Genomic DNA, 14,016 nt, shown 5'->3' with positions numbered 1-14,016 from the left:
TTTTTCTGACAGTTCTAGTAAATTGCTTTAGTGTGTAATATAAGGCTATGGACTTCAATTGTAAGAATATTTAAATCACTTTAATGAATATTTAAAATAGTATATCAAGGGAACAATATGAAAAATAATGAGAAACTGGGCTACAGCAATTGCTGATAACATAAAAAATATTGAGTAATTTATGGGCATTGTCAACAAAGAATAATGTATTCTCGAGCTTCAGGTGTAAGAGATGATATTCAGATATGAGATCATAGAGTATATATGAATATATTGAACAAGGAGTCACAGAGAGATAGCAACAGGCAGTTTATATACTAGAAACTTGGATGTGGGACTAACAACCCCTGACTGTAGAAACTAACCTCTTGCCATAGATGGAGTAATCTCACAAGAAGGAATCTCTCCATCACATTCAACTTCGTCTATAATTTGTGCATCTGCACAATCCTCCGTACTGATAGGACCATTATAACCTTCTTCCATATGTTCATACATCGCCCTTGTTTCCTCATTGTATGCCACTCGCAAACGTGTTCGCATGCGCCTTCCTCTGCCACATGTTACACTACAGGGGCTCCACCTAGACCATTCTGTCAAGGGACAATTGGGCTTTCCTTCCTGTAACACAAAAATATTTCAGCTATACAGTGATTCCTCATCAACTGCAGGGATTACATTCTTCACAAACAACGTGAGCGGCAAAACCATGCCTGACAAGACCAAGGTCCTATTCGAGATATGATGGGAACCACAGTGGCTGTAGACATTCACGAGAATCTAAATTGCCTGTTACTTCACTAAATATAAAAAGTACAGTATATAATAATACAATTACAAACAAATTAAGACCAAATATAAAGAATTGCAAAAACAAAAAAAACAAATTGCAGTGTAAATCTGTGGTTAAGGGAACTGCAGACACTGTTAACATGAATTAAAGTCTCAATTGTCTGTTACTTCCTGAAACATAAAAAATATATAAAATATTTAAAAAATCAAGATAAAATATAAAAATTGTTACAAAAACATATAACTATGGAAATCAGGAAGCTAAAAGTCATATTTTAGATGTCATTTCTACTTTGTCACCAGCAAATGCACATCCTTTAGTGTAGAAGCCAGCAAATTTTTCTGCAGACTTGAAAGATTCTGATGATGGTGTATGCTGCACAGAATTATAAGGCGTATTTTGGACTTTATCCATCGTCTGGTAAAAATAAGCCAAAAAAACCATAATCCACAATCACTGGATTGAGACTAGCTCTTTCTAACGGGCCCAACTGAGTAGGTCTATCCTGCCCCATCCATCTGAGGACGGAGACAGATCCAGTCTCCAGAACATTGTGGTTTTTTGTCTTATATGTACCAGATGATGGATAAAGTCCAAAATAAGCCTTATAGTTCTGTACAAATCTTTTTGTGTTTACAGAAATAAAAACTATGGACATAGAAATCTAAACATCATGTTTGGAGAAACTGGAAACAAACTGAAAACTTCAATTGGCAAGGGACTGATGTGCTTACAAACTAGCCAGCGGCAAGTTCAGGGGATCTGCATGAAAAGAATGATACAGGAGTCCATAATCAAGTTAATGAGTATGCTGGCATTAACTGGAATTCAACTGAATCTAAATAAACTATGACATTACGCAGGACTTTAAAGCAGGAACACTACAAGAAATGTTGGTCACATTAAGGATAAACGATGTGGATATTAATGAGATTCCTGTGAGTGCTACAAAAATACATTAAACAACTACTGGGGAGATGAAGAGCGAACTGAAATGTTGGAATAAATACTGCACAAATGAGGGAGAGGCAAGAATTGGCACAGATGTGATAGGAGTGCTTAGGGAGGAAGGCTACATGATAGAACTACCCTCACAGGTAGNGGCTACCGCCGAAGACATTCCGAGTTATAAAGTAACAGCCAGCCGACTACAGTTGGAGTATAGCAGCCGTCGCGGTAAGAAGATCCGGACGTGTGTGCGATTGTGTAATTGGGAGCGCGTGATACAGTGATACATAGCTCCCCTACTGTCAACGTGTATACTACTGAAGACAGAGTGAACTGATTTGCGCATAGGGTTAGAAATCGTGAAACCCCGCAACAGTGTTAACAGATTAATGCGCTTAGGGTTATAAAGTGTGAAACCCCGCAACTGTGTGATAATTAATTGTAGCCGTTATTTGTAGATTGTTAAATAAACCAATTAACCATCTCTATGGCGTCTTCAGTAACGCAAGACACGTTACATTGGTGTCAGAAGTGGGATCAGTAACGAAAACACGTTACAATACATAGTAAAGGAAGAGTCTGAAACATACTAAAAGCAGAACATCGTTGCATGAAGCTGCAAAAGGGTATGAACTTAATCTGATTTACAGCAGTGAAAGAATGGAAGATGACACATTTGTGGAAAAAATATTAAAGTATATAGCTTAGAACAAGATTCATGAAGACATTAAGAGAATTGCAAAGATAAACTATGAATTCTGGAACAAGAATAATTTGTTATGACCTAAAGAGTGATGTTAATTATGATGTAATATTTATTTGCCATAATTTTATTAAAATAGGAGTAGATATATGGTCTCAGCAATAATTCATCACAGACACAAATCTATTATCATAAAAAGAAAATTACTGCTGCAATGATAATTACACTACAGAAATACACAGAATCTCAGGAGTTACCCACTGTAGGTTGAGGTGCAAGGGCCAAGAAGGCCTACCCCTCATACATTTATACACACTCTATATTGATATTTCAAAAATAGTGGTAATTTGCCTCTGATACATCAATATTTTTGCATTGATATGCAAGAGTTAGTACATTGGCTATACTGATATCCATAAGTAACTATGTCAGTTACATCAATATTTGTAAGTTGATGTCAACTATATTGATAGTCAGCTCAACATGATTCCCTGATTAACTGTGACATAGTAAAGTTATGACTGTAATAAACAAACACGAAAAACAATGACAAAGACAACATGAGACAATATGAAAAATGAGAATGGTTGAACACTTATGGATTCCATTGAGAATACAAATTATCACAAACATTATCCTCCATTTGGAAACATGCCAACTAACATAATTGTCTATAAACTCACTTGACTCTCTTCTTCAGAATCTCCACATATCTGACCTCCCACTCCATAACACTCATCATTTTGTTCAAGGCGTGGAGACTTAGGGTGAGGAGAACAGCGTTTGTATGCTTCACGCAGCTCATATTTACGTGTTCTTGTGCGCACACCTCTTCCACAGGTCACTGAGCAACTTGACCATGAACTCCATTTTGTCACTGTACAAATGGAGTCCAAAGGTGCAGCTGTCAGCTCATGATTTGCCTGGGAACTGAAACACAACAGAACAATAAAGTTTGTCCTTCCCTCCATGATCCTCAGTTCTGTTTAATTTATCTCAATACCACTGGAACACCTAATATTTAATAGAGCCACTGCTATATACAAACGGGTTTTTGCAATGGTTCTGTGCTAATAATGATGGCATCATGTATGTATATCTAGTATTGCCTGAATTTTGGGGAGTCGGGATATCTCATATATTATAGTGACAGACTACAGGCTGGATGACCCAGGTTATATTCCAGGCACTGCACGATTTTTCTCTTCTCAACAGCGTCAAAGACCAGCCCTGTGACCCACTCAGCCTCCTATCCAATGGATACCTGGGGCTCCTTCCCATGGGGTTAAGCAGCAGGTGCATGAAGCTGATCACTCACCCTCATCTAGTGCTGAGGTCAAGAATGGTGGAGCTATAACTCCACTTCCCCATATATGCTCATGGCATAGTGCTTAACTATTTAACAACAGGGACAACTTTACCTTTTTGCCTACATTTTGGAAATCCTTACTGATCTGTTTTATAAATCAGAGGACAGTCAACCAGTCAACAGAAGTGTTCTTAAGTATCAGTGGAGGCAACTTTGGCTTGAAGATGGGGGTAGTGTTTTGAATCATTGGGATATAGCATACATCTACACTGTGCCATTACCACAAAAAACATGGCCCTAATTAAACTCACTGCTGTCTGTGTGGCTCATGATAAGGTACACCTTGTAAATACCATCCAATCAAAACAAAAGAGTAGCCTAAAAGCATAAGAGGCAGATAAAACTAGTGACAACTAATTAATTCCACTAAGGTGAGCCCTTCTTGAGAAGCCACCAGTTGCTCAACTACTCTAGAATCTCCTAACATTTTCTCGAGCTCAAAAGTTCATTACCATGTTCTCAAGAGCCCTCCACTGGCCCCTATCCTCAGCCAGATCAATTCAGTCCATATAATCTCATCCTATCTCTCTAAGATACATCATAATATTATCCTCCCACTTACATCTAGGTCTTCCTAGTGGCCTCTTTCCTTCTGGATTTCCCACCAAAATCCTATACACATTACTCCTCTACCCCCATGTGTGGTGCAGGCCCTCTTCATCCCAAAGTTAAATATATTTCCATAAACTTTATACTACATTCGTCATGAAGAATAGAGTGTGTTATCTTACAGACCAATACTTCTGATTGTGACTACTATATGAAACAAAATTTCAGCTTCTGTCTTGTCACATCAGCCCTAATATGACTGCATTCCTTCTGTATAAGAGTTCCATCCAGGCAAATATTTGGATAGTACCTCAAAATAAGTGAACGGCCACTCTCTTCACATCTTATTCTAACCATCATCCACAGTCAATGAATAATTCATAGCTAAAATCACTGAAAAGGCATTGCTAAATAAATAAATAGTGTTAGTTACATGTTCATTTAAATACGGTTATGAGATCATGCTATATGCAAGATGATAAATATGGATGAGAAAATTGTACATGCTTACCTACATGTTTCCCGAGCACCTTGGCAGGGATACCTAGCTGTCAGTTTTACGTTACAAGATTTGATCTGGGCCTTTGTGCTGTCTATGTAAGATCTCTGCTTATATTTTACACCTTTGCCACAAGTTACAGAGCAGGCACTCCATGGACCCCACTCTGTCACTTCACAGTCTGCAGGAAAAACATTACTGAACTGTTTTGTAGACTTAATATTTTGCACCGATTATAACAATAACAGACAACAGAATTTAGTTTGATAATCAATCTCAGTTACATTACCATACTCTATAAAGATAATAAAATGTATTTCTAATTGAAAGGAATAATGCCCTCTCCCAAATAAAAAGCAAACTGGAAAAGAGGATAGCAAAGGTTTAAAACAAATTTTATTAACATTATATATTTATATATTTCCAAAATAAATATCTACAAAACTATCATGAAGCAGTACAAATACATGCCATATGAATAATAGGAGATACTTAAAAAAAAAGAATAAATTTTTGGAAAGAAGAAAAATATATAACTCCAGAAAAAAGAGAGAGAAACTGTGAACACACTGATATGTTGGGATTTTGGACTTTATCCATCGTCAGAATCCTATAGTAACTACTTAGAAACTGTGAAGTAGTGAAAAGAAAAATCTTAATCTCATTAAGACTCAAATCCTGTTTTTCCAGTCATCTAGCCCATAGCTTAGTAATTCTACAGACTGAGTCATACCAGCTCCCTCATCAAATTATGCCAGTCAACCTAGTAATTATGTGTAAGAAGCATTAAGAGAACGAGCGCTGAAATACCAATAATGATATACCTCCTGATACTGTATAATCATCCAGTCCAGAGTCATCATCAGATGCACCACCTGTATTGTCATCTGAACAACTCTTCTCATAGAGCCGCTGACGAGTGAGATACAGACGAGCCAGAGGTTTCATCTCAACACCAAAGAAGGGAGATCTGGGGTCATTGGGATAACTTGATGTAATCTTCTGAATAGGTTCACGTGGCTTAGTAGGCATATCTGGAGACTGAAAATAGCAACTGACTGTGAATGTGCCAAGGTTTGGAGCAAGGAATTATATCTTTGTTTCTAAACTAGTGTATGTCTCATGACTAAACTGGCTACATATTTCAACGACAAGCCAATCATTTAATTGAGATAAACTTAACCTCAATTTTCTCTTTTTCTTGTATTAATATCAAGGAAGATCCATTCTGAATAGGAGCACAAACACATTTTATATAATATTTGCATTATCATGACAAAGTTAAGTCTGAAATTGGTCAACATGAGACACATATATTGTGAAAATCTACTTATTAAATGATCAAGTGAAAACCATTTATATCACTAAAGCAAAATACTTTCCATTCAATGACATAATTAATGATCTGATAAGCTTTCTTCTTTTTCTCAAAATAAGGAAAGTAGGCTAAAAACTGATCTAAATACATTACTACATAAACACTGTTCCTTCTTCTAATTAAAAGTGATGTTTAGTGACTTAACACTCTTTTCCACTATATCATTGCAGCCTTTGACCAGCATACATATGTATATTAACTGCACTCACAAGGTAAGTGATGCCACTGTCTGTGCCAGCGTCATAGGGGTAGAGATTCAGAACTGTGTGGTCCACCCAGCTGCAGTTTCGCAGGCAGAGCTCCAAGCGGGACACTCCAACTATCCAGTCTGGCGATGGATCTGAGTAATGTAATTTGATTAGTGACAGAGTAAGTTATGTAAGGTACATTATGAATGTAATAGCGCAAACTGAAGACTTTATAGATCCCTGGACATATAAAACTTCACAAATATTATAATGTTTTGAGAATAATAGCTAACTTGCTAAATGACAGGATATTTTTTTAAAAACGTGATAGTTGCTCTGATGATCAAACCTTATCCTCCAAGATTTCGTGCTACATGCCCTGTCATTCACCCTCCTTGTCATGATCATTCTAATTATTCTTGGAGACGAGTACAAGCTGTGAAACTCCTCATTACGCAGTTTTTTCTGACCTCTGTCACTTCATCTCTCTTAGGTCTAAATATTCTCAACACCCTCAGTCTATGTTCCTCCCTTAATGTCAGAGACCAAATTTCACACCCATAGAGAACCACAGGCAAAATTATAGTTTTGTATATATTATAAACACAACAAAATAAACAGTCTCTCCCATTTCATATATAAACGAATTTTATTTACTCTATGAACAAAGAAAAATTGTAGAAAAATTTTTCAAGGCTTTTTATGCCCTTTCGACCTGGGTTATGCAATGTATGAAATATATTTCACATATTTTCCCATAGAGCTTCAAGAATTCGCTGCACAGAACCTCAGATTTATGTTTCTAGATAGCGCACTAGAAAACAAATATTGTAAACAAGCTTCCCACAGTTTCAATCTGCTCTTTAATTTGAACAGTGTTAGGTCAGATATATTTACCTATCTTTGACACAATTGACATGAGATGGTGCTTCCTGTCCACACGGAATACTGCAAATGTTTTGCCAGTCACGTTTGGATGTCCAATACCTCGTGCTTTTATTATTGTGCGGATATGCTCACTCTAGAAAAAGATAAATTTTACATGTCACTCAATGTCACTGACATGTTTTCAGTATTTACTGTAATTGCCAGTTTGACATATTCATCACCATTCAGTCATTTCTCAATACTGCAGCTAATAAAGCAAAGTTACTCTTGTGTCTAAGCACAAAATCACAACTATGTATAGGGACAGTGGAGATAAAGCTCCCTGGTTTCAATTTACAGCCCAGAGACCACAAAACCTGAATAAAATGTTGTCATTTTTTTAACCCCTCCAGGAAAATGCTGGGATAATATTTCAAATTAGGCCAAAATTGCTTCCAACCACAACCTTTCCTATTTATCATTAAGTAATCATACTACCATTCCATGTTCTGTGACCTTAACTACTGCAGGAATCATTAAATTAGCCATCAATAAATTAAACATAAATTTACTACGTTGCTATTTTCTCAACTCACCTGATCTTTTAACTCACTTTCAAGCATACGTGTGGCTCCCCTTTCTGCTACTTGATGCAAACCTTCTGAAGCAAAGCCACCATAATCCCAGAACTGATACTCAGCAGAATGGGAAGCTCCAATGACATCACTAAATTTGGTCAGAAACCCATTGATTGGGAAGTCTTTGGGATGGGTGTGCCTTGACCACAGGCCTTCAAATGTTACCTGAGTGTAATCAACATTACGGTAATTTATATGGTTAAATGAGGTCTTCCTATTAACCTAAATAAGAGAGATAATCTATATATGTGGAGAAAAATGTTGGAGATTTAAACAGTGAAGGAGGGTTTATTAATATCATCAGAACTAACCTTTTACTTCTCCAGCAACTTACATCTGTGCCCTGAGATAGTCATGTTAAATAATGATGTACAGAACCTAGTCAAGAAGCAGATAGACAGTCTTCAGGTTTAGCAAGCAGATACCAACTAAAGTGGGATGGCGGTTCAATTTTACTTTGCCACCCAGCACACCAAAGGGGAAGTGTGCTGCAGTGACTGACTGAGATATACGCACTGGTGACTCGTGGTCATTCCTTATGTCAGTCCTGACAGAGGAGACAGAATATGTTTCTGAAACACTGGTTTTAAACTCAACTTCGTTGTTGCCGGTTGCCCACATTTCTTTTTGGTGAAACCTTCACATTTTACGTGTTATTTTCAGGGCTAGATTTAATCTTGTGGAGGCATTGAGGCAATCAATATGCGAACGCTCGATTTAGGTTAGAACAATTTATTTCTTCTTATTTCTTACAATAACTAAAAATGGGAACTAAATTTCATGAGCTTAAATAAGCAAATGTCTCAATAAAATTTGTGAATTCTATTTATGATTTGCTGAGGTCCCAGGTTGAAACACTGGTCACCCCTCCTTAAATCTGGCCCTGCACTTTGCTACTTCACTGAGTTACTGACTGCCCTCACTGTTCTGCTGTAAGAAACACGGACAACACGTGAACCATACTTACTGGTTCTATCCCAGTTGATGGCCATAAAGAGGTCTGAATTTAGTCAATAACTGCTCAACATGTGTTTACATTTAATCCATAGTTACTGTGAATGAAGTATAGTACAAATTGCTTGTATAAAGAACTTCATATGGCAAAGAACAGAAAAACTGTTACTGATACTTGAAGCTTTCACATCAGTGAACATTTCAAATATGATGTACTAAGTTATGGCACCAAATAGTCTGGTATGTTGTCACTGAAGTTTTGGAGGAACCTGCTGCCTTCACTGTTGTGGTAAAAGTCTTTCTCACAGAAGATGACAGCATCACGTTTCACTGAAATATTGGTAACCATGTACAAGACTACATGATGTCATGACCCAGAAGACCACAATCTAAAGCTATTACTATCATTTCAACATGGAAAATACAAAGATGAGAGTAATTTTCTGAAGGTTTATGACAGTTGTTGATTTAGAACACCATAATCTCAGGTGAATATCATTCCCTGTCTGATGTTTATTTACTGCACATGGCATTCTGGAAATTGGCTGTTTCCCATATTCAGATAATTAGCTATAATTGTAACAAAATTTGTTTCTTTATTTGACATTAACAGTAGTGCTTCAGATTGAACACAGGATCGCCTGATACAAATCATGTATGCTAACCTCTGGATGGATGGGTTCAATTCCAACTGCTAACACTAATATTAAAAGCTGAAAAAAAGGGATAAATCTATTACCTCATATTTCGCTTCTTCACAGGCACAGCAAGGATTCACAATATCTGGTTGATTATCATCATTTTCCCGAACATCCTCGCAAAGCAAATGACTTAATGGTCCATCATCCATGTACCAAAAATCACGATTTTCCACAACAGTAGCCCTGTTTAGGAAGAAAAGATAAATATGTTTGTATATTTACATGAGTATTCTGTAATAGGGATTATTCTTATAACTTTTGTGGGGCACAAAACATATTCTGTGTGTAACACAGTGTTTCTCACTAAGCCACATGGTAGCAGCATATTAACACCTAATTCAATATTTTATAGCCAACCAGACTATGCAGTCTTGTAAGATTATATAGGCCATGCCATAGCTCAAGTGGTTAGTTGCTGGCTTCCCACCTCCGATCCTGGGTCTGGTCAAGTTGGATTTGTGGTGGACAAAGTAGCTCAGGGGCAGGTTTCCTCAGAGTACTTCGGTTTCCTCTGCCAATCTTCATTCTACCAATTGCTCCACAATCACCCTCACCTATCATCTGGGGCTGGTACAATAGGCCAGAAGTAGCCGCAGTACAAGGGACTTAGTCCCACTCCACTAGCAATAAAAATCAAAAGGGGAAGCACAATAGACCACTGTAGGTCGCGGTGCAAGGGCCAAGGAGGCCTACCCCTCATATATTCATTCATTCATTCATTCTGTGAACAATAACATCATCCCTAACCACAAGATGGTACCTACCTAAAGACAACACAGCCGCTGCCCCTGGGAGGAGCTGTCCACAGAACCTGTATGTCAGACTTGGGCATGGAAGATGTCTGGATGACAGCGTTGGGACACCGGTCACTGAATCTGGTGGAGGCATCACCGAACAAGGAAAAAACACCAACATTCCGGGTGCTGTAGTCATTTGGTGGGACTGCTATACTTCTTAGAGGGTCATCTACCCAGGATGCAAGATACTCATTGCTGGGTTCCACCACAAGCATAAAACCTGTGAACTTCTGGGGAGTCTTTTGGATGCGTTCACCTTTCAGACTGACTGCAAAGAAAAGAAGTTAATTTTTCACTCATATGTAAGCTTAAGCTGTATTCAGAAATTAACTGAGAAAATGATTGCTTTGTTATTTAAATCTGTTCCATAATGTTGTTTAGGAAAGTAGTTGTATTTTATTCTGAGAAACTTAAAGAAACTCACAAACCACTCTGGCCAAAATGCTGAGTCTTCTTAGTGTTAATGCAGGTGGAGCATATAGTACACACTCTGCTTAAAGGGGTTAATTGACTTTCATTTCTCTCTGGATAAGATAGAAACTTGTTTACTTCAAGAACCTGTTATGTAATGCAACTAACCATGTCAAGAAACCAAGTCATTGGCCTGACAGCAGGATCACTGATGTGCAAGTGGTTTTGTCATTATTTGCATTTTGTCTCTTGACTGACGTTCCTGAGACATGACATAGTCGAAATAAGATATTGTATGAAAACAGGTGGCAAGCTGATATTCCTCAACCCTGAAGATGGAGGCGACATAATCCTCCTAAAAGTCGGTTGACTTTCAAAATTAAGCGTGTTTACACGTGCGATTTTTCCCGACACTAAATTTGCTTCAAGATCGGGCAAAAATTATATTTTTCAAGAGAAAATTAACTATTCTTCTGTCCCAAATATGGGACTGGGAGAATCCCACAGCCAACTGGATACAGTAGGCCTCATCATTGTCATCATCTGCAAGTGTTGATCTTGTTAGTCCATTCTGTCCTCAATATCAAGCCATCTTCTTCTTGGTCTTTATGGATTATGTCTTCCCATCAGCTGATAATATAAAATTTGCTTAGGAGCTCTTTCTGATGGCATTCTCTACAGATGTTCTATTTAATTGCCCTTCCTTCCATGTGTTTTCAGTAGGGACTTAGAAAAATATATATATAGTTACTCCTGCTGGCAGTCACACCCCGACTGTCGCTCTATCCATTAAATACCAGTACACCAATTTGATGGAAGGGGGTGGCAGGCCTAGAGCAGGTATCGACATGGTGCAAAGATGAAAAGCTAAAGTCCTCCTTCTGTTGGAAATTTAACGCAGTTCTTTCAGCAAACAGAGAATGCGGTATCTCCACTATATCAAATTGGACTGACCCCAGGGCAGATACAGATTTACAGACACAGAAGGAAGCTTCTGACTCTGCTGGGAATCGAAACAAGGTCTTTCAGACTGAGACCATGGTATTCACTGGCCAGGAGACAGAGTGCGTCCACACAGCTGGTCTGAAGTGGTGTCATGAAGAAAAATAATTCCCTTTCACTTCCAAAATTCGACCCTCAGTCGCCAAGTCCACAACTGGACACTTTTCTAAGCTTAACTTGGGTGATGTTTTCATTATATGTAGTAGGATCAGCACATTGTATTGACAGAAGGATGGCTTTCTGCCAGAGAATTTGCTTACAGTGAGATGAGGGAAAATGTCCATGAAGTTGGACAGGCGTCCTGACTAATGGGTGAAATTTCCTGGAGAGAAATTCAGTCTGCTTTCTCCCTTTTATGTCTCTCGCCGTATCTCTGTCTGACAGTTCCGAAACCTAGGAGATGAAAAATTACACAGACAGCCTGTCAACTAGACTAAGAGGCAAAAAGCGTTTACAACATTAGTTAAAATGTACACTTCTGATTAAAACCAGTGAATTGTAGTTTGTTCTAGAGGTGCCAATTTCTGATTCCTCAAAGATCATTCACAAAGAAAAGTCGTTTGAAGTATGAGTACGACAACACAGAGAGGGAAAACCCTCTTAACCCGTTGAGGTTTGAAGGTAAAGTCGCTGTGCTTGATTATGCACCATGGCATGGAGAGAGACGAGGAAACGGATCTCCACGCATTCTTAGCCTAGGCACTAGATAAAGATGAGTTCTCAGATTCAAGCGCCGGCCGCTTTACCCCCGGGAAGGAGCCCTCGGTACCCAATGAATAGGGGCCTGGGTAGGCCTCAGAGCCGCTCTGGACCCTGGGGAGAAGAGATCTCTTGCTCCACCTTCAATCTACCTCTATTTTCGGTCGACCGGTCCATACCCTCCTCGTTACATCAACTGGGCCATCTCGACTCCCACAGTGCAGATATAAGAAACAAGAAGCTCTGGGAAGAACTATTTTCCTTGAATACGATACGGGCCGCATTGAACACGACGCGTCCAAGGATTCTTCTAATGTTTCGTGTGTATTCGTTTCCGCTGTAACTTTCTTACCGAGTCGTTGCCTAGCAACGTTAGGGGTGTACACATTCAGACACACGGACGGATGTGAAGGGTTTGTGAAGTATGTCGTTGAGATGGGATCAAGTGCCGTGATATACAAAGTTTCATAAAGACTGGTTTAGGCATTCATAACCTGATGTGTTGGGATAAACAGAGACACAGACAGCATGGTGATCGCATAAGCATATTTTCGATTTCAAAATACGAAAAGTAGGGAAAAAATGGAAAATAAATTACTCCATGGAACAGAAATTTTCTGAGAAGCGGACAGTAGCCCAGCTATTCAATAAATTACTAACATTTTCTTAAAACTATAAGTTCAGTGCCGTATTTACAAGAGCACGCCACTAGACCCTATCCTGAGCCAGATGATTCCAGTTGACTACATATTTTATATTTCTTAAATATAAATTTTAATAATATCCTCCATTTATGCCTAGGTCTCCTAAGCGATCTCTTCCCGTCAGTTTTTCCAACTAAATTGTCGTATGCATCTCCCCTCACTATGTGTGCTCCATACCTCAACCATAATATATGGTAACATCCTCATCCTTTCAAGATGAGGGCTTCTAAACTCCCGCCGAAACCTCAGACTGTATAATTATTTCTTACAGGTCCATACACTTACGAGTCAGGCTAGGCGAGGAACCGGGCTCGGATTAATTTCACCACACACGTATGAGCGCGGCGACCCACACACGGACGAGTTTGGCTCACTGGAACCCGAGCCGAGTCGGACTCGCGAGCCAGACTCGTACGTGTATGGGCCCCCGCGACTGCTTATGCAGTACATAGACAGCTACCCTAATTTTCTGGAGGTTGCCCTCTTCATCCGCAAACAAAACACGCGTCATGCTCTGCGACAAGGGACCAACTTAACACGGAGAAGTGTAAGCAACAGCTGCTCAGCTAAGACAGCTACAGCACAGGCAGGGCCGGAAACAGGGCTGGAAATGGGCGTCAAAGAGGGCGGACGTGCACTGCTTAAGGAGACCTTTTCTTCTAATGAAGCTATTTCCAGCGCCAGAAAACGTAATTACTATCGTTTCCAAAAATGACGCTTGTTAGAACAAATTCCAGAATTTCAGCGAAGTAATTGTCTTCTTATTAAGTGGTGGCCAGTCTCTTGGGATTTTGTACTGATCTGGAGTCTACCCAG

The 14,016-nt window shown here is 38.9% G+C and overlaps 1 protein-coding gene across 6 annotated transcripts in view; it reads right to left on the bottom strand.

Moving 5' to 3' along the window:
• The window catches only part of LOC111872318 (spondin-1), a 62,136-nt gene that overhangs the window by 10,308 nt on the left and 37,812 nt on the right, over positions 1–14,016 (bottom strand). For all 6 annotated transcript variants that reach the window (XM_023866060.2, XM_023866059.2, XM_023866062.2 and 3 more), the window contains exons 3-11: positions 10,352–10,652; positions 9,626–9,770; positions 7,891–8,097; positions 7,325–7,448; positions 6,449–6,579; positions 5,686–5,902; positions 4,874–5,042; positions 3,128–3,374; positions 366–621 (exon numbers count right to left, since the gene is read on the bottom strand). In XM_023866060.2, coding sequence (XP_023721828.1) covers positions 366–621; positions 3,128–3,374; positions 4,874–5,042; positions 5,686–5,902; positions 6,449–6,579; positions 7,325–7,448; positions 7,891–8,097; positions 9,626–9,770; positions 10,352–10,652 — 1,797 coding nt within the window. The remainder of the gene's footprint in view (positions 1–365; positions 622–3,127; positions 3,375–4,873; positions 5,043–5,685; positions 5,903–6,448; positions 6,580–7,324; positions 7,449–7,890; positions 8,098–9,625; positions 9,771–10,351; positions 10,653–14,016) is intronic.

Source organism: Cryptotermes secundus, unplaced genomic scaffold (genome assembly GCF_002891405.2).
Source record: "Cryptotermes secundus unplaced genomic scaffold, Csec_1.0 scaffold55, whole genome shotgun sequence".
Lineage (NCBI taxonomy): Eukaryota > Metazoa > Arthropoda > Insecta > Blattodea > Kalotermitidae > Cryptotermes > Cryptotermes secundus.
This window is presented reverse-complemented; position numbering and strand designations above follow the sequence as displayed.